Source organism: Nicotiana sylvestris, chromosome 9 (genome assembly GCF_000393655.2).
Source record: "Nicotiana sylvestris chromosome 9, ASM39365v2, whole genome shotgun sequence".
In the NCBI taxonomy this organism is placed as follows: domain Eukaryota; kingdom Viridiplantae; phylum Streptophyta; class Magnoliopsida; order Solanales; family Solanaceae; genus Nicotiana; species Nicotiana sylvestris.
In genome coordinates, this window is record NC_091065.1 from 70443155 (window position 1) to 70470794 (window position 27640).

The 27640-nt window shown below is 37.5% G+C and overlaps 2 protein-coding genes across 2 annotated transcripts in view; both read left to right on the forward strand.

Moving 5' to 3' along the window:
- The first annotated feature begins 423 nt into the window (after window positions 1–423).
- Window positions 424–18129, forward strand: LOC104230725 (uncharacterized). The gene is made up of 27 exons (XM_070156530.1): window positions 424–686; window positions 884–1076; window positions 1179–1306; window positions 2845–2967; window positions 3112–3255; window positions 3364–4016; window positions 4201–4322; window positions 4421–4512; window positions 6896–7118; window positions 7305–7365; window positions 8467–8615; window positions 8727–8797; window positions 8883–9056; window positions 9141–9212; window positions 12786–12887; window positions 12974–13063; window positions 13435–13510; window positions 13603–13699; window positions 13835–13904; window positions 14007–14186; window positions 14415–14537; window positions 14616–14699; window positions 14861–15045; window positions 15159–15297; window positions 15426–15485; window positions 15747–15851; window positions 17693–18129. Exons 1-27 carry the CDS (start codon window positions 600–602, stop codon window positions 17804–17806), a joined length of 3717 nt encoding a protein of 1238 aa, XP_070012631.1. The 5' UTR covers window positions 424–599; the 3' UTR covers window positions 17807–18129.
- Window positions 18130–20598: 2469 nt separating this feature from the next.
- Window positions 20599–27640, forward strand: part of LOC104230727 (thiamine pyrophosphokinase 2-like) — a 53836-nt gene continuing 46794 nt past the window's right edge. Inside the window, exons 1-4 of the mRNA XM_070156284.1 lie at window positions 20599–20741; window positions 20821–20917; window positions 21667–21739; window positions 22689–22811. Of these exons, the coding sequence (XP_070012385.1) occupies window positions 20609–20741; window positions 20821–20917; window positions 21667–21739; window positions 22689–22811 (426 nt within the window). The 5' untranslated portion in view covers window positions 20599–20608. The remainder of the gene's footprint in view (window positions 20742–20820; window positions 20918–21666; window positions 21740–22688; window positions 22812–27640) is intronic.

A 27640-nucleotide genomic window follows, 5' to 3' on the forward strand; every position in this document is an offset into this window, starting at 1 on the left:
TATAATGTCAGTTATATATGGTAACTTTTTTGCTTTAATATATATATATATAGATTTTTGAAGCGCTGGAGTTGGAATTAAATTCAAAATCAAACTGAGTGGGTTGATTTCTTTTAGCCAATTTCGACCCAATCAAAGTAAGCATTGGATAAATTAGGTTTTGACATGTTTGTTGACTCAAATGGTTTCAACTCGTAAAAAATTAACTCATTTTATTTATTTGACGCCCTTATATCTTTTTAATTTTTTTTTTTAACATACGGTCTTTACAAAACAATACAACGGTACTATTTAATTTCCAGAAACGAAAATCAAATGAAAAAAAAAAGACTTGTTCCCTAATTCCTACTACTATCTTGTAGCTGGTCCCTGCCACTTTAAAACTTAGCAGCATATAAATTCAGCAAACAGACGGAACTCTATAACTGATATTCACGCAATCATTCACCTTCTCCCCTTGTCTCTCTATCTCTCTCTCTCCCCATTTTCCACACACACACACTAGAATTCTCTATTTATTACTCCTAACATCCAAATCGGTTTTTGCTTCATTTCTCTATTCTTTGGATCTGTAGAAGAAGAAGGAGCAAAAATCAAACATGGTTGAGACCAGACGCAGCTCTTCGTCCTCCAAGCGTTCTCTCTCTTCTCCCTCCTCTCCTATTTCTAACGGCAAGCGCTCCAAGGTTAGGGTTTCTCTTATCGGATAACTCCTAATAGATTCAGATTTAGGGTTAAATTCATGTAAACAGATTTTAAAAAAATGTATAATTTAATAGACCAGACCACTAAATCTTGATTTTTTTTACATGCCTGCATGTACCCTGCATAAAAGATTTCTTTTTCCTTTGAAATTTTCTATATAAATTGATCCGCTTTGTAGGCGACGGAGGCATTGTCATCGTCGACTAATGATACGCTTGGGGAGAAAATCCAGGGTGAGTTGAATGAATCAGGGCCTGAATCTGCTGAACAAGAGGTTCGATCAGCTGATCTGGCCGCTGCTGCTGATGTGCCACAAAAATCGCTGGAAACTGAAGCGGCAAACGAGCCTTTGGTATCACCCATGACTTTAGGTACAATTTTTTTTCTTGCATGTGCTTTGAGTTTTTTTTAAACATTGATCTTTTGATGTTTCTTTGTGTTGGTTTCTTGAATTTTTATGTGATGGGTTTTAGGTGATTCTGTGATTGATGTGGAGAAATCTAAGGCAAAAGAGTCGGCATTGAATCGGGGAAAGAAGCGGCAGCTGAAATCTAATGTTGGTGCTGCTGCATGGGGTAAACTTGTTTCACAGTGCTCTCAGGTAGGTTTTGCTTCTTATCTTAAACTTTCTATATGTTTATCTTTGATTCTTGTAACTTGGTAAAGTAGTGAAGATTCCAGAAGAATTTAAGATGAAAATTTGGTAAATATGTGATCTTGATCGAATTTTGACGCGAAAATAGTAACCGTTAGCTAGCACACTGCCAATGGGAACCAGCGAGATCCCGGTGACTTGGAGTTGAGAATGAGGAGAGAGGAGGAATATTTGGAGGTTGAGAATGAGGGACAGAGGAGGAGAACGTGGAGGCTAGCACGGTTGTGCCATTTTTGGATGATATGGAAGAGGGGAAGAAAGGATGTTAAAGAAGTTGAAAATATATGGAGAGAGGAATAAATGCCGTTCAAGGAGTTGAAAAGCCGACATGGAAGATCCAGGGTTATCTTTTAATTTACTTATACTGTGGCACGCACCAACTTCCTTTTTTGTATATAGCCGAATTGGTTTTTTTTGAAGCTCAATGCAAACTCTTTGTAAAATTTGGCATTGTCTTGGTTCATGTTCAATAAAATGATTAGCATAGGGCTTGTAGCTTCAACTTATCCATCTTTTGCCTTTCCACTTCTGATCTTCAGTTACTCCCTCCGTTTTAATTGAATGTCTTGATCTGATTTTGTACAATTTTCTGCTGAAACTCTGTGTTTTTAGTGTTTAGATGTAGGGAATGCGTGAGCACACATAATATTTTAAGTTTTCCCTCAAACTGTAAAAAAAAGAGTAGATGTGGATCCGTAGTCTATATAGGGATATTAAATTTCTAAATGTAGTTGCTAAGTCTGGATATTTGTTGCTGATTAAAGGTATTCTTTTTGTTTTTGTTGGTTCTTTTTTGTTTGTTTGTTTTTGTTGATAAAACTAATTTGAAGACTTGTTCAAAGAAGGATTTATTTGAGATTATTCGGCATTTCACTTCTCGAGAAAGCTTGTTTTGTGTGCTGGAAAAGAACTTGTAGAAAAGCATAAGACTGTGAAGTAGTGTCTCATTTCTGTTCAAAAAACCAATATATGTGCCTGAGGTGGGTGAGATGAGTGCTGAAATACCAAAAAAGAAAAAAAAAGAGAAAAGATATAGACATGATAGGTTGGTGTCGGAAACCTTTTGAAAGTTGAGTTAGACTTAAAACTCGAAGTGCAATTTATATTTGTCTCCAGACTGCTTTGGTCTCAACTAACTCCAACTAACTCAATTAAGTCTGGTTATAATTATTCTTATGATAGGGGATCCGGGGTGCAATTTCACTTTAGTGTGTTGAGCAGACAAAGGCTTGGCCCTGGCCAACTCAATTGGCTGTCTTAACATTAGCCATAGGGAAGTTAACAATTAAATTGTTTCTTTATATGTTGTTAAATTCTTTAAATCTTAATAATGTTGAGCTCTTTTCACTTTTTAAAAGTAAGCTGGATCACTTTACATATTTACCATATCAAGTATCAACAACATCCCAGATGCTTACTTTTCATGAGCTTTCTTCTGAAATAAACCACCTAATTCACTAATTTACTTTTATTTGCCTTTGCAGAATCCTCATGTTGTCATGCATCGTGCAACTTATACTGTAGGTCAAGGTCGTGGCAGTGACTTGTGGATAGGAGATTCTTCTGTTAGTAAAACTTTATGTAATCTCAAGCACACTGAGACAGAGGTAAACCTCACTTTTTCTTAAGATGCTACTTTGTCCAGGCTCAGAAGTAGTATTTCTTCATCATTTAACAGTGTTTTCCTTTGTTTTCCACTTGGAGTAGAGAAACAACATTATTCATTCTGTTTATGGTTTCTTTATGACTAGAAAGGGGTATCCATCACTCTGCTTGAAGTTATGGGGAAGAAAGGCGATGTGCAAGTCAATGGCAAGGTCTACCCTAAAAATTCTACTGTCCCTCTCAAAGGAGGTGATGAGATTGTTTTTGGGTCATCTGGTCAACATTCTTACGTATCCTTAATTCATTGTGTTTGAGAGTTCATATACATGTAAAACGATGTGAAATCCGTTTTGGTTACTAGAACTGAGTTACCAGCGTTTCCTTGACTTATACGTTAGATCTTTGATGACAACTTATCTGCTGCAAGTTTTGCTCGTCCTGTTAGCATATTGGAAGCTCATAGTGGATCAATCAAAGGACTGCATCTTGAGGCAAGGTCCAGGGATCCCTCCACTGTAGCAGTTGCATCGACCCTGGCATCTTTGTCAAATCTTTCAAAAGAGTTGTCCCTTCTCCCACCATCATCTCAAAATGGTAAGGATGTAAAACAATGTTCAGAGTTGCCAATACTACCCGCTGCCAGTGGAGTGGCAGAGAAAGATGATTTAGATACTGATATGAAGGATGCTTCTGATTGTAATGATGTACCTCGTGTTTTGGTGGACGAGAAGAATGATGTGATATCTCCTGATGTTGGAAATGATAACTTGAATCTTGATAACACTGCACTAGATTCAGTTGATGCAGAGATTGGGAAGGTGCGACCTCTCCTGGGAGTACATGCTGGATCTTCTGCTTCTGAGTTTGATTTAAGTGGTCGCATTTCCAAAATTCTCGAGGAGCAAAGGGATTTCCGAGAGCTATTCAAGGATTTTGATCCTCCAATTTCGGCTTTAACTAGGCGCCAAGCATTTAAGAATGCCTTACAGCAAGGAGTACTTGATTTCAACAATATTGAGGTCTCATTTGAAAATTTTCCATATTATTTAAGGTGAATCTTGGTCTCACCTTTTTTATATTTAAATTTTAATTTGCTGGTTGATATTGCTTTAGTGTTGTTTTCATTACTTCTCGTTGCAACATTTAGTTTGTTCAAGTTAAAGTTGGTACTCGTATAATTCTGGAATTTGTTTGATTGATTTCTGCACTTATTAATGTTTTTTGTCCTATGACAGTGAGAACACCAAGAATATTCTCATTGCTTCCACTTATATACACTTGAAGTGTAACAAGTTTGCAAAATATACTTCAGATCTCCCCACAGTGTGCCCTAGGATTTTGCTATCAGGTCCAGCAGGTAGTTATTGCCCATATATGCGTAATCTCTTCCTAGTTTTATTGAGTTCTATCCAGCCCTCAATATCACATTTTTGACTCAATGCTGACTGCTCACAGGTTCAGAAATTTATCAGGAGACATTGGCCAAAGCACTTGCTAAACGCTTTGGTGCTAAGCTACTGATAGTTGATTCTCTCTTGCTGCCTGGTGTAAGTATCTTCTGTTACTTGGCTCATATCGTATACTCCTCAGTTGAGGGCTCATATTTTTCCCCACTTGAACACCCCAGATGCCTACCCACCTCATTCATGTTTAGTAAATTTAGTTCAACGCTGTAAGAGAAATACGCAACAAGCTAATATTGTTTTTGGAACACAGTCTATTCCACTTTTTCAATTCATTGTCATTGTAATAAATGGAAATGGGATGGCGTGTTTATTCAGGTTAAAAAGGGAGATTTCTCTCTAAAAATACCGCGAGCCATTTGCAGAGAGGCAGATATTTTTTTATATTTTTAAGTGTAACCATTAAGAGAGAGTACGCTGAAGCTACTGTGCTTAAATGAGATACAGCAATTGAATCTCTTGGACATAAGATTGCTCATTTTCATATCTATTCTCCATTGGTAGCAAACCCCATTACCTGCTCTGTTTCTCTTGTGCAAGATAACTTTACACCCACCACTCTCTCACAGATATACGACAAAAGGTTGGATTCTAAGTGCCCTTTAAGTCCACACCATCTTCGTCTTTTTCTCCCACATAGAAATACTTCTTTCCTCATGGTCAAGTTTTTACGTGAGTTATGGTGAAGCTGGTTCTGAAGTGGATTGCTACTGGATCTCAGGTGGAAATATATCCAATATCAACCAGAAAAGTGGTCTAAGAATTTGGGAGGTGGAACCAAGAAACCATAAGAAATTTTTAGCAAATTGCAAGAAGAAAAGTTCCCAGTTCAAACAGCCAAACTATAGAGAGTAAGGAATATAATGATAAGTGTCCTACATTGGTTGAGGGATGGTTGAGGGATGGTTGAGGGATAGTTGCTTGTCTCATGTAGTTTTGGGCAGCCATCACCTCATGAACTAGCGTTTGAGTTGAGTTAGGTGCAAAGTCCATTTCTTATATTAGAGCCAAGTCTATTCCTGTTATTGTGTGCGCCAATGTTGGGCCCACATGTTATGTAGTCCACGCTCCAGTTGGCAGGCCTCGGCGAGCGGAGGTGTTAAGTATCCCACATTTGTTGAGGATGAGTTGTTTGTTTATGTATATGGTTTTGGGTAATCCTTACCTCATGAGCTAGCTTTTAAGGTAGAGTTAGGCGGAAGGTCCATTTCTTAACAAAGAAATTCAAACACGTCATCTTGTCCCTAGGTCAGAAATATCCTTGCCAGATGCTAAAGGGAACATTTCATTTTTCTTGCCAAAGTTCGTTATTTGCAATTCATAAGCTCTATTGCGCATCCTTACACAACCATGGCCATCATTGTGTTATATTTCAGGTCTTTAGCTCTGTTTTAGCTTTACAATACCTGAAATATACATGGATGCTTATTAATGTTGCATTTCTATATACTTGTATGAGGTATAATGATATGACTCAGTTCGAGGGCTAGATCATAGTAGAAAAGACATGATTTACCGTCATTGTTCGTTCGTGCAATTCAAACAATTTTAATTCACTAGGACATGTATGACAGTTCATTTCATCTCTTGACTTGCTGACAGAACATATGCAAAATGACTTGAAAATCAGGAGAAAAAAGGCTTGTGTAAGGGGGAGGGGGTGAGGGGAAAGAAAGGAAAACATTTTTGGTTGAGCCTCGACCTCAAGAACAACAGAGATATCATTTCGATGGGGAAATAGAGAATGGGATTAATGTTGCATTTCTATATACTTGTATGAGGTATAATGATATGACTCAGTTCGAGGGCTAGATCATAGTAGAAAAGACATGATTTACCGTCATTGTTCGTTCGTGCAATTCAAACAATTTTAATTCACTAGGACATGTATGACAGTTCATTTCATCTCTTGACTTGCTGACAGAACATATGCAAAATGACTTGAAAATCAGGAGAAAAAAGCTTGTGTAAGGGGGAGGGGGTGGGGGAAAGAAAGTAAAACATTTTTGGTTGAGCCTCGACCTCAAGAACAACAGAGATATCATTTCGATGGGGAAATAGAGAATGGGATGGAAACTTGGCTGCAAATTTTCAATCTTAGCTGGGATGTCCCTCTACCCTTTACCTCGTTCCTTAGGGATTTTGTTAGTTTGCTCGTGTAGACCCACCGCAAGCCAAATTAGAAGTAAACAGGGAGGTGCTTGATGGCAGGCTCATCCGCTCAGGGCAATCCAATCTAAACTTTTGCAAAATTTTCAATGATCATATGGAGGGTGGTCAGAATATTTGAAGAGTAATCTATAACTTCACTGCTGGCTATAGTCACCTGAGAGTGATTTTGCAGTATTAAGTGAAATGGGAGGGACGAGTACTCACAACATTTTTGTTATTGTTGATGTACGAGGTTGATGTAATTGAACTTTCTTTATCCTGCAGTTAATTTTTTCCTCTTTAATATACCATCTAGGGTTCAATTGCCAAAGATGTCGACCCTGTGAAAGAAAGTTCAAAGCCAGGGAGAGCTAGTGTATTTGCTAAACGTGCTGCACAAGCAGCGGCACTGCATCTTAATAAGAAGCCAGCTTCAAGTGTTGAGGCCGATATAACTGGTGGTTCAACGATTAGTTCTCATGCTCAGCCCAAGCAGGAGACATCTACTGCCTCGTCAAAAAATTACACTTTCAAAAAAGGTAATTGTTGCTCTCGTAGCGAGAATGCTTTTTAAGGTCTCTCTCTCTCTCTCTCTCTCTCTCTCTCTCTCTCTTCCTTTGACAATGACACAAAACATCATTTCATATTTTATATATGTTGGGTTAGAAAATATCCTGTTGTGGTGGAAGTTTTATGCTTAATGCTAGGACCTGTCATTTTGACAGGTGACAGAGTGAAGTATGTTGGATCTTCATCAGGCTTTTCTCCGCTGCAAACACCTTTAAGGTAAGTGCAATAAGTTCTGTTAAAAATCTTTTTCCTGTGAGATGTTAGTTCAGTTCTCTCATTGATTCTTATATATGCTATGCTTGAGGTTGCATTTTGAATCATTTCCATCTGTTAACTTACTGTTTAATTGTGATGTCTTATTCAAGTCTTCATATGGATAGAATTACGGACTTCCACAATTAACCTGAGTATTCTCTGATATTTACTACGTACTACTTTTAGACACATAATTTACGTGGTTGGCTAGTGCAGGTGCCTAACTTTGTTAGGGCAGCCTATAATGTGCTACCCGAGGAGTTGATCTTAGTACCTCACCGATGGCCGTTTACTTGAGTTTCTGATTTGAATCATTTGTATGGATCAGTTGGAACATTAGTCAATTCTGTAATTGAGTTAGTGGTTGCTTATTAGCCCTAGTACTCTATCTATTTATTTGTATGAATTAAGTGGTCTTATGTGCCTATGAAAGATCTTCCATAGTCCACTTTCTGAAATTACGACTCTGTATAATCTGTAATATCTTCAAAAGTTTCATGGAACCATTATGGGCCAAATTTTATTCGGAAGGTCCAATTAGAGATAAAAATTTGAACTTTTCTTATAACACGCTTAAATCATAATTTCTGTTTGATTTATGTAATTTAAAGTGTTGTGAACAAGTTAAAACATTTGAAATCTTTTGATTCCTTACCTTAGCCTTATCCTTTCTCTAAATGTGAAAATAAAATAGGAACATGGCTATAAACATTTTAGTCATGAAAGGCTTATAAATAGTTTTGAAAGTACCTTATTGAAAAACAATAAAATTTAAATGTTTTGGATAATGTCGGTATATATGAGCACTTAATGCTGTATTTCTTTAATGAGGTTTTTTTCTGCACCAAAGATTCTTAATTATGACCCCTTTGTGCTTTATATGGCAATACTACTATGGGGATTAAAATGGTTTTTTCTTGTTATTCTTTGTGCACAGAGTGGATTGACTTGTTTAGTTAATATTCCCTTTATTCATTGTGAACAGAATGCTCTATGTCTCTATTGGATTTGTCAGTAACTCCTTTATTTTTAAAATCACGTCATCAACACACATGATTGCAGGGGTCCAACATATGGTTACAGGGGCAAAGTGGTTCTTGCATTTGAGGAAAATGGGTCCTCTAAAATTGGTGTCAGATTTGATAAATCAATCCCAGAGGGTAATGATCTTGGTGGTCTGTGCGATGAAGATCATGGGTTCTTTTGTGCTGGTAATACTCTACTGCCTCATTTAACTCATGATCCGCTTTTGTTGCCCGGCTCAGTTATGCCGAATAACAGAGCATGTCTTTTCGGTGGCCTGATCTTTTTTTCTTCCACAGCTGACTTGCTCCGCCTTGATAGCTCAAGTACTGATGAAATTGATAAACTTGCTATCAATGAACTCTTTGAGGTATTTGCTAATATACCTCTCGGTGTTACTATTCCATTTCAGAGTCGAGTGTCCTTGCTTTATTTACTATGTTTTATATATATAGGTTGCTTCAAATGAAAGTAAAAGTAGTCCTCTAGTTTTGTTCATCAAAGACATTGAGAAGTCTATGGTGGGAAACCCTGAGGCTTATGCTGCTTTCAAGATTAAGCTCGAACATTTGCCAGAGAATGTTGTTGCCATAGCATCCCTTACCCAGTCGGACAACCGAAAGGAGAAAGTATGCAGTGACGGTTATTTTCACATTCCTTCAGGATAAAGAAATTGGCTTGTGATTCTGATTGCCTTACCTTATGCTTTACAGTCGCATCCTGGTGGCCTGCTATTTACGAAATTTGGAAGTAACCAAACGGCATTGCTTGACCTTGCCTTCCCCGTATGTACAACTTTCTTTCCCATTGCCTTTTCTTTTGGTTTTTCTATTTCTTTTTCTCGGTGTTGTACCTAAGAAATTCGATGGAATGTAAATATCCACGTCTGAGGGGAGATGTTTTAATATGGATTTTCATTTGTTTTATTGATCCTATAACTGACACTATGGATTCCCTAAGTCTTTCCAATTGGTCATTAAGAATTGTATAGTTTGGGAGCATACAATACAGAACAAACTTTTTTCCTCATGATATAATATGTTGTGGTCTAGGGTTTCAAAGGTGGGTGTCAATTGGGTTTTCAGAAAATGGCTACCGGACTTACCCAACCTACCAAAACCCATTTAATTGATTTCCTCATACTTTGTTCTTATACAATGTCCCCAAGGGCCAGCTAATGCGTCGCTCGAAACATGGTGGATGATGGGCTTATCCCTCTACCCTTGTCCACTTAAATACTAGGCTTTTGTCTGCGGTTGGTTTGAACCTGTAACATGCGCCTAACCCACACATCACATGTTGTGTTCTTGTGCTCTTACCCCCGGGGTCCTATTTTTATCCATTTTTCTCATCTTTTAATTTCCCAAACTACTTTTACCCATCCATGTCTCTTATATTTATATGTGTGTGTGTCTGAAAAATAACTTTCTGATGGCAATTTTTTTTTTTTTGTGTGTGTATGATGTGTACACATTAGTTATCTGAATGTATGCTTGTCGGAAGTAATCTACACAGGCCTTACCCAACCTACCCACGCCTTACCCAACCTACCCACGCTCATTTAACCCATATCCTTATTCTTTCTTCTTATACTACACAAATATCTCTATCTTATTCATTTTGTACCATATATACCTTTCCACTCGGAGGCGGATCCAGAATTTGATGGCTGGGTGCCACCAGATTTAATGTAAACTTGTCACTAATCAAAGGGATTAAATTGGGATGTAAATTTGATCGACTCATTTTGTATTAATTCACTTCCTTTCAATTCGATCCATTTTGAAATTACTTCGGTTTTCTTTACAAAAATTTTGATGCATAAATACCTAGATGATAACCATACTAAAATTTTTTTGTTTTTTTTTAATCAAGGAAAAATAAATTAGATGGATAAAAAAGAAAAATAACTAAAATTAAATACAAATAGTTTTTTTGTGATCTAGAAACTAGAAAAAAGCAGATATAACTTTATAATTTAAGAAAATAATAAAAATAGAATTGCACAAAGAGAGTTACAAAGGTGAAAAAAGTAAAAGAAATTAAGAAAAAGACAAGAAAAAGGAAGATAAAAAGGGGTAAGTAGAATTGGAATGCTAAAAGCGTGAAATGAGTGTTGATCACATGTATTTTGGCTGAAAAGCTAGCCCTCAAACCATGGCACCCACAACCACCTTTGTTAATTAGGGTGCCACTCGTTCTTTATCTACGTTCTTTTGCGTGAAATGTTAGTATACACAGGAAATTTTACCCGAGCAACCGGGTGGCGGACCACCCCTTCTTGTCTACACAGATCCGCCCCTGTTTCCACTATTACCAAATCTCATATATTTCAATCACCAAAACTACTACCACCCACCAAAACTAATGTGTATGATGTGTACACATTAGTTATCTGAATGTATGTGTGTCGAAAGTAATCTACACAGGCCTTACCCAACCTACCCACGCTCATTTAACCCATATCCTTATTCTTTCTTCTTATACTACGCAAATATCTCTATCTTATTCATCTTTTTCTAGATATACCTTTCCACTATTACCAAATCTCATATATTTCAATCACCAAAACTACTACCACCCACCAATGGCCACTAGAAAGTTTTCTTTCACCCACGTGCATATATATGTAGATGCATATGTATGATGTGTCATTGTGTATGAGGGAGGGAGTTATAGAAAGAAAATGCTACAGGGAGGGGCATGAAGATGTGGTAAGTGTCTTTTGCTGGGGTGATCTAGGGGTGGGTATTGGTTGGTTCGGTTTGATTGTGAATGTTATCAGTTCGGTATATCGGTTATCAGGTATCGATTATCAATCGTTATCGGTTTACCCGATAAGATAACTCAATTTTAGAGCGAAAGAGCATAGTGTATAACACTAATTGATCTTATAATCTTGACCCCTTTCAATTATATTTTAAAGAGGGAACACAAGTTTCACGAACACATGTCAACCCTCATCAAAAAGTTTGTCCAATTATAAATAGCAAACTTTGCTCAAATATACTTTCATATTCATACTCAAATGAACATCAATGAGATTATGAAATAAAACAGGATGACTTCACCATATTAACTTGCATCTGACCAAGACAATGAATGAAAAACTCATTATTAATCTTCATCAAACGTGTGTTATATTGTTTAAGATAGAAACATTAAATTTACTGATACCGTAAAATGCATTGATCCAACAATTGTAGCAGGAGTAACAATATATTTTGGAAAAGTGGCACATATACTCAGTGGCTTGGAAGCAAGCTACCTTGACCGTCTTCCGAAGTTCTAAATAATTTACTGATCAAAGGCGGTAAGGGCGGATTGCTCTACATTCAGTCACACCACAGCGACCCCGAAGCGATCTTCTTCTAGTTGCGGGACGAAATCCGACAGCCAATTGCTGGCTCTGAATAACCAGAACAACGGTAATCACAAAAGCTGCTTTCGTATAAGGAATTTAAGAGATTTGCTCAATTCCAGTTGTCCAGACACAATAGAAACAACACAAAATAGTAGTAGCAATTACACCTTAAAAATTAAGAAATCCAAATATAGTACTAATAGAGAATGAAACCTTAAGGTGATTTTATATAATTAAGGGTAAAATTATAGTTTTGATATAGCTTATTGGGTTATCGGTTAAACTGTTAATAAAATTGGCCAAACCGAGACCCGAACCGATAATCCAGTAGTCTAATAATATCAAACCGTTATCGAATCATTATTCCAATATCCCAATACCAATAAACCAATTCGGTTCGGGCTATCGGTTTTACCCGATATATGCCCAACCCTAGGGTGGTCGGGGGAAGAGGGTGGCAGGTGTGTTGTACTAACAAGTTGACTAGAACATGTTGCTATAGTTATGTGCCTTCAAATCCCTTAAGCTTCTGCCTTACCACCCACCCCCTAATTCCTAGACCACCCCCACCCCCCAAAAAAAATGAAGAAACTTAACATTTCTTAAACCCACACCAAACCCATTAAAAATGGGTTTGAAACCTGTTTTAACCATTGCGTGCTAAACCATTTTTTACGAACTAATATGGTTCATATGAGTCAGATACCGACGGACCTATGGACTTTGGTTTTACGTGCTAGCTCTACTCGACAATTGTGTAGTAAAGAGTCGTCGTCATTATTATTAATTTTCTTTTGATAAGTTGTTATTGGTTATCCAAAAAAGTTGTTTTTCTTGTTATTAATATTCTTTTGATAAGGTCTATTGTTGTTATTATTATTGGCATCTCCTTGAAGCTTCTAGGTGAACTTTTGGTTATTACGAATTGCATTCTAGAAGTACTTGCCTCTGTCAAATGGTTGACTAATATGCATTGAATGGCATCTCTTTCCAGGATAATTTTGGTAGGCTGCATGATAGAAGCAAAGAAACCCCCAAGACAATGAAGCAGCTCACCCGCCTGTTCCCCAACAAAGTTACCATACAGATTCCTCAGGTAACTTTCAGTTTATGTTTAGACTGCCAAGTGCCAACTGTATTAACTTTTGATTTAAGTATGTAATATGGATCTTCTTGTGGCAGGATGAAACCTTATTATCAGACTGGAAGCAACAGTTAGATCGGGATATGGAAACTATGAAATCTCAGTCAAACATAGCAAGCATTCGCAATGTGAGTGCTCTATTCTGACCAGCTATGGGCAAAAACCTTTTATCTTAGATCCCTTCATTGTTTTTGGGTTGTGGATTATGTAGGACACATAGGCAACACCATGAACATTTCTTTAGCACTTCAATTTTCATTTTCTTACTGTCTTGTCCTGGATTCAGCTGAAAGGCTGAAACCACCTTCTCATCAGTGCATCCCTTGCCAGAAGAAAAGTTAATTTTACTCCACCACTTGTGGAGTTAGCATAAGATAATATTTACAATTGACAGTTTATGATGATTTGTATAAGAAAGATAAATGAGTATGATGCTTATGGAAATGTATCCTCAATGAACTGATTTATTGAGCTGTTCTAACTATATGTGCGATTTCAGGTTTTGAATCGAATCAGAATTGATTGCCCTGAGCTGGAAACTTTATGCATAAAAGATCAAGCCCTCACAAACGAAAGTAAGTGTTTTCTCGTAGTTTTTGGCCTTTTAGCTTTGAAATCGTTTACTTGATTATAACAGTCTATCATATTTCTTGATGTGGCTGTCAAGGCGTTGAAAAGATAATCGGCTGGGCTTTGAGTCATCACTTTATGCATGAATCTGAGTCTTCTGTGAAGGACGCCAAGCTAGTTATCTCCGGTGAAAGGTCAAATTTAATTTTCACTCTCTAGTCCATAATGTTATAACATGTAAAGAAAGTGTCCTCTTATTTCACGTCTCTAGGGGCCGAAGGTTGTTTTGGGTTGCTTTACATTTCACTGAAATGTCTTTTTATTTGCAGCATTGCTTATGGGCTCAATATCTTGCAAGGCATTCAGAGTGAAACCAAGAGTTCAAAGAAATCCCTCAAGGTGGCTCTGATTTTTCTTCTCTGACTGTGCAAATTTACTTCTTAAAAAAGGTGCTTCTCATTCTGAATTACCTGAAATCTGAGATGGATACTTGACTTTCAGGATGTAGTTACTGAAAATGAGTTCGAGAAGAGACTACTCGGGGACGTAATTCCACCTAGTGATATTGGTGTTACTTTTAATGACATTGGGGCCTTGGAAACTGTCAAGGATACTCTGAAAGAATTGGTGATGTTGCCTCTTCAAAGACCAGAATTGTTTTGTAAAGGACAGCTGACCAAGGTAAAGGATTTGCTTTATGTTGAAGTCCATTTGGATCTTCTTTCTTCTCTCTCTCTCTCTCTCCCCCTTGGAGTAGCTGTCCAAGGTAAAAGTAATTTGCTTTATGTTGAAGTCCATTGGGATCTTTTTTCCTCCCTCGGTTTTTTTCCTGGGGGGGGGGGGGTTAAGGCAGATAGAACTTGGTCGTCAAGTATGCACTCATGTTTCTGAACAAGATGCTATCTACAGCCTTGCAAGGGAATATTGCTCTTTGGACCTCCAGGTACTGGCAAAACAATGCTTGCAAAAGCTGTTGCTACTGAGGCTGGTGCAAACTTTATAAACATATCAATGTCAAGCATTACGTCAAAGGTATCACTGATATCTGCTTTCTGTTGTTTTATATCTGACTGGCCCTTCTTAAAATGGTTGACAACTTTTTCTTATCAGTGGTTCGGTGAAGGAGAGAAGTATGTCAAAGCAGTCTTCACATTAGCTAGTAAAATAGCGCCTAGTGTTGTTTTTGTTGACGAGGTTGGTGACATTTTCTGCAGCTATTGCTGGGCTAAGCTTTTTTCCTATATAGATTACAAAGCTAGGTTTTCTTTTTTCACACCCTAAAAAGTTATAAAGTTTTCTTTACACCGTTCTTTGTTTATATTGTCCTTTTGCCTCCATTTCTTCTTGTCTACTAGGTGGATAGCATGTTAGGAAGACGAGAAAATCCAGGAGAGCATGAAGCTATGCGAAAAATGAAGAATGAATTCATGGTAAATTGGGATGGTTTGCGTACAAAAGATAAGGAACGAGTGCTTGTGCTTGCTGCAACAAATAGACCCTTCGACCTTGATGAAGCAGTTATTAGGAGGCTTCCGCGCAGGTAAAATTTGAATAAATTATTTCCTTATGATTTGTGTAAGTGTAACTGATTGATCAATGATTGATTTTTAAATGATTTACGGCTACTGGTGCTCCAATGATTGATCAATACAGGTTGATGGTAAACGTGCCAGATGCTCCAAACAGAGAGAAAATTTTAAGAGTGATATTGGCGAAGGAAGAATTAGCGCCAAATGTAGATGTAGAAGCTATTGCTAATATGACGGAAGGGTACTCAGGGAGTGATTTAAAGGTCTGGATCAAGATTACTTGCACTTCCTAATGCATTTGTTTTTGCAATACCTCCTTCTAAATAACTGCATTATTTTTAAATCTACATTTGATATCGTACTTACTGCTGTCTGAAATTTCCAATCCCAGAATTTATGTGTGACAGCTGCGCATTGCCCGATTAGAGAAATTTTGGAGAAAGAGAAGAAGGTCAGTTGCTTGAGTTCATTCTAGTTGTTCGTTATAATTCTGTGACCTTCCAACATTTGGTTGAATTGGTGACCTGGATCACAACATACAAAAGTGCTATTACTAATTTTGTTTGGAAGTCTTTTTGTTCTAGCTTCATGATGTGTTTCCTTTGGCGATGTCTTAAATTAATTAGTCATCGTCATCTCCTATGGAGTCTTTACACTTTAATCTGCTAAATTTATTGACTTATTGTTCTTTATTTTTGGTGCATGATTTCAGGAGAAAGCATCGGCAGTTGCAGAGAACAGGCCAACTCCGGCATTGCGTAGTAGTGCAGACATCCGTCCACTTAACATGGATGATTTTAAGTATGCACATGAACAGGTACACAATTGCACGTACTTTGGTTAATCTGATTTTTGTGCCATGCATTCTACTTTCTCTGCAGAGTATTTGGGGTTCAGGAGAAATGTTAGTAGGCTTTATTTACTGCCAAGAAAAGTTTTTAGTAGGCTTTATTTACTGCCAAGAAAAGTTTGGGACTTTCTCATGGATCTTTCTGATATCACACTGTTGCAGATTTTCTAATCAAATTCTCTTTTGAAAATAAACAACTAATCCGCCTTAGATACACTTTCAAGATCGAATTTCTAGTTTGTAGTTCGTACCCAGGCACAAATCCACTTGCCAACTGATCTGAGTTTGAATTGGTGAACTAACGATCTACAATAAGGAGGTAGCTCCAGGAAGGTAGCTCTTTCATCCAGTTCCTTCAGTGGACTTGGGCTCCAAATCCACATCCACTTCACAACAAAGAAAGAGAATGCAGGGATCATAGAGGAAGGAATCGAACATCTCTCGTAACGTCAGATATATATGTACTCACGTGATTAGTTTTTATTTATTTATTCGATGGTGCGAGATACAGATTTGGGATTTGAGAGCTGTTGTCATAAAATTATGGGGTAAGTCATGTTGACTGGTTTGTTGAACTACTTCTCAGCAGCATGCAGAAGACTGAGAGATCAACAACATTCAACCAGTTAACACAACAAATCACATTGACTGGTTGAATGTTGTCGGTCTCTCGTGTCTTCTACATGCTACTGTGAAGTAGTTCAAAAAGGAATTTTGTTCATGTGATTGCACAAGAGACCACCACAACATTTCGGGGTTTCGATCAGCTAGTCTCTATATGTAACTTGAAAGATCAATAGCTCCTCAAACTGATATAATCCTCTCTTAGCGAGTGGCTTTCTTTCATCACTGTTTCATGGAGAAATGATTCTCTATTTATGCTAGTGTATCTCCTAGTCAGCCACTAGTATAGGTACTTGTACCTTCACTGGCTGGCCTTTGCTTTTAAGCCACCAAGCTTCAATCTGATGATCAAATATAGTCTCAAATTCCACTAGTCTTCTCTTCTAGTCTGGTATACACAGTGGTTTCTTTAATTTTACGGAGCCTAATTATATGTGGTGAGTGTCCTAGTTCATCAGCTAATTGCTTTGGCCCCTATACAGAAAAAACACCATCTCCACGGTGGTGCATGACTGCTAATAATGTGGTAGGAGGATGTCCACTGGGTAAAGCCACTGTTGGGGGTCCGAGGAACTTGGGTTCTTAGTCTTGTGAGCTCAAATTCCAGTCTTTAGGCAGCTGATCTTGTTTGGTGCCTCATTTCAGTAAATTCTAGCGGGTCCACTTACATAAATCTATGCTCATCTCTTATCTTTGTTGTTATGCTTGCACACTTCAGTAGACCCTGTATCTGTAATGAAGAACTAAAGTTGAGTTCATGCTATCAGATGACCATCACAATTGGTGACTCCATATATAGCAGCTAATTCATTTCAGGTGGAATAGATAGCAGCTAAATTGATAACCTCAATCTAAATATCGTGTCCTTCTTGAAATGTTGCTGCATAGGCGATGTAGATATCATGTTCTTATTGCAAGCTTTTGTATTTGACCTACCTGGATGACCAACCAGGAATCTTTGATGGTTTTGTACCAATTTGTGCAAATGAAATTGTTTCTTGTTAGCGTGGGGAAAAATGTTTAAGTACTACTACTTTCTTGGGCCCTTGCGTGTTTTTCTTGCTTTATCATCACTGTGGAGTATAGTTTGGTATAGTGTGTATGCATTTAGTTGATTCATGACTTGTTTATAGTGTGTATGCATTTAGTTGATTCATGACTTGTTTATGTGTCAATGAATGCAGGTATGTGCTAGTGTATCCTCGGAATCTTCAAACATGAATGAGCTTCTCCAGTGGAATGACTTATATGGAGAAGGTGGATCAAGGAAGAAAACATCTCTCAGTTACTTCATGTAGAGGAAATATGTTACTATATACCATTGGTTTATTTATTTTCCTGTTCTGCAACCCGAGATCGCAGTGGGACCTACATGGATAATCCATTTCAGGTTCCCCTCAGGCCATTGTGTATCATATTAGTTCATAGGATTTTATCTTAGCAATTGCTAGTCTTAATGAGTCTCTCAAATCTTGTCTTATCCAATTTTCTCCTTTGTAGGTCTCTTCTCTGTATATACGAGTTGACTAATTCAATAACTGTATTCTAATATTCTTTTTCTGTATTGAATATTGTATAGTTTGAATTCTTATGATGAAGCGGGCAAACTTGTTGGGGTTAACTGGAGGAGTAAATACAGACTATTTTATTGGCCTCCATATGTCCGTTCCGTTGAATGTTTCTATTTACTTTGGATAATATTTTGGCTTTGTTGAGTACTTCCACCACCTCAATAACTGGCCTCTCTCACGGGATTGTCCGCAAATGCTTTCATCTGCGAATTGTGGTCACGTCTTGGCATAAGGTCATCGACATTCCTGGACTAAAGCTAGTGCTAAAGTTAATTTGTGTTTGTATTACTGGGACGACTATTTAGGAGCCTGTGTGAAGCTCTCTCCTATTAATCTCCTATTAATTGTTAGGTGAGATTTTGTTATGGTTCCCCATTCATTCCCAGTTGGTCATTGTTTCTCCTCTGGGTGGTTGCCATGACCATAAATTTCATAACTGATACTGACCTGTCACAGTCAAACTGACATTGTCTAGCTGGATTTGCGTGGTTTCATTTTGCTGTATTAGTATCAGCTAGCTCTCTGCTTTGACCAATAGATCTTAAGGTACGCTTATTTAATGTTATTTTTATTATATATTTGTGTTGCTTTCCCTCTTCCTTTCTTAATGTTACTGTTGACAATTGTAATTCTACTTAAATTTTCCAAGGTCATCAGTTTAAGCAATTAGAGAGCGGGCAGTTAAGCTTGATATCTTGTTAGAATTTTGTGACTACTTCATTTAAATGCTTTGGTTATTAGAGGGTGCAATTTAATTACTTAGTAATGTCTTCAGCACCAATGTTTGCATAAAGTACGGAAAATGTTGATATTTCAAGGGAAAGTATTCTCCGTTTTCTAAAGTGTATAGTTTTCTTGATGCCATATTCACTACTTATAGATGAATAAAGATCTCAACGATCATGGCGGAGCTAAACAGAAATTAGAAATCGTATTGGAAACTAAGTAAACAATGAGGAAAGTAAAAGAAAAGTACAAAACTTCACAAGTCACAAACTAAGATGGTTCAGTGCGGTCGAAGAAGAGGACTAAAGTCGAGTCTGAAATTTGGCCTTTATGCCAACCTGGAAAGGTAAATTGCGGAAGAGAAAGGAACAAGTGATTTAGCAGTGCGCAAAAGGACCTTTAGGTTACAACTTGTGATTACTAGTATAGTTGTAATTGTTGTATTTAGCCACTTGATTTTTCCCAACTCCCAAGGGCTTTTAGGTTAATTTGTATGATGAAGTAGAATACCACTTGGGATTACACAAATAGCAGGCCAAATTTACTGTTTACTTTTTCTAGTCGGTGTACAAAGATTATACACATATTATATATGAATTTTACATATATTATACATCCGCCGGATTATTTTTAGTTTAAGAAATTAGGTGGACTACTATTTGAGGTTAATTCTTCATATTTCTATTGCGGAGTAATGCCACGACGGTTAAATTTTTGGGATAAGAAGAAATTACTAGAGTTTGTGTCTATTTCCTTTCACATAGGTCATAATAGAGTTGTTTGACCAAGTTTTTGGCAAGCTAAAAGTACTTGTTTATGATTGAATAAGGATTGTGGTGGAGTGATAAGTATCTTTTATCCTTAACTAGAATCTCGGGTTCGGCCTAAGCATGGAGTTTATCTTTGCTAGGTTGCGCTTTACTCGGAATGTGGAACATTTCAGTGCATATTTGCATTTTATTGGATGTCAGTCAATACGAATACTAGACACCAAATGAAAAACAAACAAGAAAATATTTTTTGTGAAAATTTGAGGTTATTTGGCCAACAAAAAAGTATTTTTGAACTGCGCAGTTATTCTGTCGTTGAAAAAAAACTAGAAGCAGAAGTAAAAAATTTATTCTTCAAAATAAAAAATATTCTTATCAATAACTTTCATTTGGAAAAGTACCTCTTCATTTCAACAAGAAAATCAACCATTAAATTTGGCCTCTTCCTCTTTCATTGTATGCGTTTTTTTCGTTATCTCTTCAACTCTTTTTTTGTGCTAATCATATCAAATCTCAAATAAAAGATGAAATATTTTAATTAAGTAAAACTGAAAAACTTAATCAAAGTCTCTAAAATTAAATCACTAAAAATTATTTTCTAAGATAATATTAAGCAAATGCGTACATCTCCTTCCTAATGTGACTTAAAAATTGGTTAAACACAACCATAAAATCTGCATGTAATAAAGGGGTTGGCCAATCGAAATATTTCCACGAAGTTCTACATTCTATATTAAAATTACTTTTGTGTGAAATAATTATAGTGTTTGACCTGAAATTTCTTCCGTCTCAATTGTTGACCGCTTCTAATATTCTCTTTTCTTCTATCAATCTCGTCTTTAACCCCAATCCTTTGAGGTTTGTATAAGCTTGAGATTTAGAGCACCTTGTCTCTACTAAATAACTTTAGTATTAAGACGTAGTTAATTAATCAATTGATTGATTGGTATATAATGGGGTTCGTATGTTTTCTCTTTCTTAATTGAAAAAACTGAAACATCGGGGCAATTTTGAGGGGCGCAAGTTAGCAAAGATGGGGACGATGTCTCATTCATCTACTTTCCTCCTCCCAAATCTTCCTACCGACAACGGACCTGCTCTAACGTATGCGCTTGTTATCCTTAACCAACACCTCCCTCGATTCACTCCTTTGCTCTGGGAGCACGGTAATGGTCCCTGCGCCTTCCTTTTTTCAACCTTTTTTGAACTTCTCTAATGGTGACATATGTTTGTTGTTTAGAGCAGCACAGGTTCATGTTTGCGCTGACGGTGGAACGAATAGGGTGTTTGATGAATTACCCCGCTTTTTTCCTCATGACGACCCTTCTGATATTCGTAAGAGGTGATTCTGAATTCACTTACCAATTGCTCTTGTTACTGATTATACGTAGCAGCTTGTTGTTGGTTCATTCTTCAATCTCTAAACTTGTTTGCAAATTGGCAAAATAATAAGGAATAAAATCACAGGCGGAGCCACGATTTCAAGCTTATGAGTTCGAGATTCTTATCGTTTTAAGTTGAATATATATAAATTAATAATTTATACATATTCAATGGATTTTTTAAGACAAATACAAGGTTCGAACCAAAGCTATTGGGTTCGGCCGAACCCTCTCCCGGCACTCTAGCTCCGCCTCTGAATAAAATCGGGATTTATATAGGGCAAAGTATTTACTTTTTTCCACCATTTCGAGAAAAGAAAAATCTACTTTAAAAAAATAGTATATATTAGTAGCTTTGAACTCTGTGAACTTGTTTAGGTTTGCTGCACTCCCCTCACGTGGGCCTTGGTATGTTTTTTCTTGGACCAGAATGTGCAAAAGGAAACTAAAACTTGGATTTTTGCTGGAGGAAAGAATGAGTTAATAAGTTACTATTTGAAAATTTTCATGCCATATTAGTAATCCAAGCATAGACAAATACTGAGATTCAAGTTTGAGTTGTAAGTGAGTAAAAACACATGCAGACAATATCTAAAAGCATCGGGATTTCTCTTTTTCTTTTTTGGGCTAAAACACGATTTCTTAATATTCGAAATTTTTTATTTTGTCGTCTTAGATTGAATTTGAGTGAACCATGATTTTTTTGCAGGTACAAGCCATATGCTATAAAAGGAGATATGGATTCAATCAGAACTGATGTTCTCGACTTTTTTAGAGGTCTGGTAAGCTAGAGCTTGCTTGTGATGGTTCTGTAGTTTCTTAGCAAATCTGTTTTCCAATAAATTTTAAAAGCATCCACATTTTTATATTTGTGAAGGGATAAGTGTAAGAAAACATCTAGTTTTGGAGAATAACTAATTTGCCTTAAAAGATAGAATATTTAGTGTTGAAATGAAATGGAACCTGAATGGTGCGGCAGAATAGATACATTGGATTGATGTAGCTGATCTCAATTAATTTGGATTGAGGCAGTCCTGATTGATATATACTTACAAGTCTCCCTTATTAGTATGATTTATCCTACTTTGAATTGAATCATCACTTTATGTTAAATGCCGACCTCCAGGGACGTCAACCTTCAAAGAATTTGATGTTTGACCTTACCGAAAGAATCTGGTGTTTGAACCCTTGGCCTTACAGAACCTTTGTGGTGGATCTTCTTTGATATGTAATGGAGTGGAGCTTCATGTGACAGTTTACTAAGTGTATGGTGTGTTAAGAGCTTCCCTATCTTTCACCTTATCCGAGAGTGAAAAATTTGTTTACAGTATAGTTGAGTTGTGCAAATATATTCTTGATTCTGGAAGAGATTCCCACTTTGTTAAAACCTTGTGGTTTCCAAATATATTGTCGAGTTCAAGTTTTTGCCCTGTGTACGAGCAATTACCACACTTCTACTTACTAAATTTTGTGTAAAGATCAAGAGAATAATATCTGGTCGTGTTTAAATTCTTTCTAATGTAGTATGTAATTAAACTTGTGCATTTTTTCATTTTCAAGCATGTTAGTGAGGATTCTGACTATATATGTATATCATTTCAGTTACTAGATAGTTATTACACTTTTGGATATAATTAGCAATGTGGCTCAAGATCGTTCTTTGCCGTCTTGTTCTTGTGCAATATGTTTGTGCAGTTCATTACAAAGCATGGTTCGAACTATATTTTGAAGATGTATAGCTTGGTGACTTTGCATGGGACCAAGATAATTGATGAATCTCATGATCAAGATACCACAGATCTTCATAAATGTGTTGCATATATTCGTGAATTACTAAACCCAGAACATCCAAATGTAAGTTAAGCTTTTTAACATAGCTCTGGAAATTTTTACCCTTTTCCATGTTTATTAATATGCTATATTCTAATTTATATCCATTAAAAATATCTCTACACCAAATAATTGCTCAAATTATATCTGCATCTTTTCACTGTGGGATATTTGTGCTCTAATTGTTTCTTATTTATGATTATTGCTAATAATAGGATATTATTCATTTAGAATAGATATTTGAAATAAACAATTCATTAGAAAATCTTTCACATGGTGGATCAGATGTATTGCTTATTCGTCATTATTCAATCTGGGTTGGTATAAGCTTCATTTATTGCTTCTTTTACTCATCTTTCATCATCCAATAAAAAGCAGTTTCCTTTTTATTATCATTCCTGATAGTTTTCTTTTCTTTTTCTTCTTTCCTGTACAGTTCTTTTTACGCTGGCTCTAGTGATATGGCATGCATGAGGAATCCTCAGCCCAGTCTTAAAAATCAATCTGGTTCCGAAATAATAATTCAAGAAATATATTGTGATTATGAATCAGAATATGATGAAGATGAGGCTTTTGAAGAGATTAGTAAAGAGTTAATTCACTTTGAGGAAAAAACCAAACCTAACCTGAGTGATACCGAAGACATCAACATAGGGGACACGAATAATATCCGGGAAACTAAAATAAGTGTCCATCTCGAACCAAGGATCCGAGAAGAGTTAATTAAAGCACTCATAGAATTCAAAGATGTTTTTGCATGGTCATATGACGACATGCCGGGCTTGAGCACTGATTTAGTGGTTCACAAATTGCCCACCGATCCAATGGTGCCTCCTGTCAAGCAGAGGCTGAGAAAATTCAAGCCTGATATGAGTGTGAGAATTAAGGAAGAAATCACCAAACAGTTGGAAGCAAAGGTCATTCGAGTCACTCGATATCCTGTTTGGTTAGCTAATATCGTTCCTGTACCAAAGAAAGACGGCAAAATTAGAGTATGCGTCGACTACCGCAATCTCAACAAAGCAAGTCCGAAGGATAATTTCCCATTACCCAATATCCATATTTTGATCGATAATTGTGCCAAGCATGAGATAGGATCTTTCGTGGATTGTTATGCCGGGTATCATCAAATTCTAATGGATGAAGAAGATGCAGAAAAGACGGCATTCATCACACCATGGGGAACTTATTGCTACCGGGTAATGCCATTCGGTTTGAAGAACGCCGGAGCAACCTACATGAGAGCGATGACCACAGTGTTTCATGATATGATACACAAGGAGATTGAGGTATACGTGGACGATGTGATCATAAAATCAAAGCATCAGGCCGACCACGTTGGGGATTTGAGGAAATTCTTCTTAAGACTTCGCAGGTATAACCTCAAGCTTAACCCTGCCAAATGCGCATTTGGAGTTCCATCTGGAAAGTTGCTGGGATTTATAGTCAGTCGGCGAGGCATCGAGCTAGACCCGTCAAAAATCAAAGCCATCCAAGAATTGCCACCTCCAAGGAACAAAACTGAAGTAATGAGCTTGTTGGGAAGGTTGAATTACATCAGCAGGTTTATTGCTCAGCTTACGACAACCTGTGAGCCTATTTTCAAATTGTTGAAAAAGGATGCTGCGGTCAAATGGACCGATGAGTGTCAAGAAGCGTTTGATAAGATAAAAGGATACTTGTCGAACCCACCCGTGCTGGTCCCGCCAGAGCCAGGAAGACCTCTAATTCTTTACTTGACGGTCTTGGAAAATTCATTTGGTTGTGTATTAGGGCAACATGACCTCACCGGCAGAAAAGAACAGGTCATCTACTACCTTAGCAAGAAATTCACAGCTTATGAGGTTAAGTATACTCATCTGGAGAAGACATGTTGCGCCCTAACATGGGTAGCTCAGAAGTTGAAACACTATTTGTCGTCCTACACTACTTACCTTATTTCGCGTCTGGATCCATTGAAATATATTTTTCAAAAGCCTATGCCAACAGGGAGACTTGCAAAGTGGCAGATATTGCTCACAGAATTTGACATCATCTATGTGACTCAGACTGCAATGAAAGCCCAAGCACTGGCTGATCATTTAGCTGAAAACCCGGTCGACGAGGAGTACGAGCCATTGAAAACCTATTTTCCCGATGAAGAAATAATGCATATCGATAAGATGGAGCAAATTGAAAAATCTGGCTGGAAACGTTTCTTTGATGGGGCCGCTAACATGAAAGGAGTCGGGATTGGAGCTGTAATCATTTCTGAAACAGGGCATCACTATCCTGTTACGGCTCAACTACAATTTTATTGCACCAATAATATGGCTGAATATGAAGCTTGTATTTTGGGGTTAAGGCTAGCCGCAGACATGGGTATCCAGGAAATCTTAGTCATGGGAGATTCAGATCTTCTGGTACATCAAATTCAAGGAGAATGGGAAACCCGCGACTTGAAGCTCATACCATACCGACAATGTCTATATGATCTTTGTCAGCGGTTTCGATCAGTGGAGTTTCAGCATATTCCAAGGATCCATAATGAGGTTGCCGATGCATTGGCTACCCTGGCATCAATGTTGCACCATCCGGACAAAGCTTATGTGGATCCACTACATATTCAAGTCCACGATCAGCATGCCTATTGTAATAGTGTTGAGGAGGAATTTGACGGTGAACCATGGTTCCACGACATCAAGGAATATATCAGAATGGGGATATATCCAGCACAAGCCACAGGAGATCAAAAGAGGACCATTAGGCGATTGGCAAATGGATTCTTCTTAAGCGGAGGAGTTTTGTATAAAAGAACACCAGACCTTGGATTATGCATAGATGCCAGACAAGCTACAGCTGTTATGTCTGAAGTACATTCGGGAGTTTGCGGACCCCACATGAGCGGATATGTGTTGGCAAAGAAAATCCTCAGAGCCGGTTACTATTGGCTTACCATGGAGCGAGATTGTATCAGTTTTGTGCGCAAGTGTCATCAATGCCAGATACACGAGGATTTGATTCATTCTCCACCATCCGATTTGCACACAATGTCGGCACCGTGGCCTTTCGTCGCCTGGGGCATGGATGTGATTGGACCAATTGAGCCGGCAGCATCCAATGGGCACAGGTTCATTCTGGTAGCCATTGATTATTTTACCAAATGGGTTGAGGCCAAAACATTCAAATCAGTGACCAAGAAAGCTGTGGTCGATTTTGTCCACTCAAATATCATATGTCGATTCGGAATCCCAAAGGTGATCATCACAGATAACGGTGCTAATCTTAACAGTAACTTAATGAAGGAAGTATGTCAACAGTTTAAGATTACACATCGCAACTCTACCCCATATCGGCCCAAGGCGAATGGAGCAGTCGAGGCAGCCAACAAAAACATAAAGAAGATACTTCGGAAAATGGTAGAAGGTTCAAGACAATGGCACGAAAAACTACCATTTGCGTTATTGGGATATCGCACTACTGTTCGCACTTCAGTAGGAGCAACTCCTTATTTGTTGGTATATGGCACTGAGGCAGTAATTCCTGCAGAAGTTGAAATTCCTTCCCTTCGGATCATCGCCGAAGCAAAGATTGATGATGATGAATGGGTCAAAACCCGTCTGGAACAGTTAAATTTGATTGATGAAAAACGATTGGCCGCAGTGTGTCATGGCCAATTGTATCAAAGAAGAATAGCAAGAGCATACAACAAAAAGGTGCGTCCCCGGAAGTTTGAAGTGGGTCAACATGTGCTGAAACGTATTCTTCCACATCAGGTTGAGGCAAAAGGCAAATTTGCCCCGAATTGGCAAGGACCATTCATTGTGACCAGAGTATTATCGAATGGTGCACTATGTTTAACAGATATCGAAGGAAAATGCATAGACATGGCTATCAATTCTGATGCGGTAAAGAGATATTATGCATGATTTTTGGTATAATTATTAAATGTTTGTATTCGGCATTATTTCGAAGATTGGAATGACAAAAACAATTTATTCTGCTATCCAAACACTATACCCTTTGCTTCCCCTTTGAGCCACATTTGTTTCTTTCCTACCCTCTCTTGGAATCAATGAAAATCAAATATGAACAATATAAAAAAAAATCACTATTATTGTAATGAACTACGTTTGACCTGATTCCTCAAAGAAGGATACGTAGGCGCCTCACGGCTCGGTCATAGGGTATACGATATGCATAATGTGCACAAAAAGAAACATCAAGAGACCCCAATCAAGAAACTGGGGCAGGAATTGTATTGGAAATAAGAAAAAGATTCCAAGAGTTGTAATTTTAAACCCATATCAAAACTGTTTAACTTTTGATACCTTTTCGTTCTAACCACATACCAAAAGACCTTTCGACCAATTTTAGAAATAACGCCGAGTCAAACAAATGAAGATGATTCATAACACTTTGGTCCAAACAAGAAGAAGTAATGAAAATGAGAGAGTCTTATAGGTGAAAACCCTCACGGGCACCATGAGGCGACGGAAGCTGAGAGAAAGAAAAATGAGAGAGTCTTATTGGTGAAAACCTTCGAAGGCACCATAAGGCGAAAAGGAATTAAGAAATGAACAAATGAGGAAGGTTTGTCGGTGAAAACTCTTTTAGATGCTGCAAGTCGAACAAGGTTTGTAAATTAGCAAAAGTAAAATTGGGTTGCGGAAATTTTGGGAAAACGAAATGAAACAATTGGAAAAGAGATTGGTTAAAAAGACTGGGTTGATTAATCCAAAATGCATACCCTGATCATTGGTGTCAGTGATCCCAATCAGATAAGTTTTTTATTCCTTTTCCAACAGTCATCCAAATTTGGATTTTTCTTTTCATTCTAGATTTTTGAAATCGTCATGTTTTCGTCACTGATA

Coding starts and splice junctions, on each gene's coding strand:
- LOC104230725 (XM_070156530.1), top strand. CDS start 600: ATGGTTGAGACCAGACGCAGCTCTTCGTCCTCCAAGCGTTCTCTCTCT. Junction 1,077..1,178: donor GGTATCACCCATGACTTTAG/GTACAATTTTTT, acceptor GATGGGTTTTAG/GTGATTCTGTGATTGATGTG. Junction 8,616..8,726: donor TCATGGGTTCTTTTGTGCTG/GTAATACTCTAC, acceptor TTTCTTCCACAG/CTGACTTGCTCCGCCTTGAT.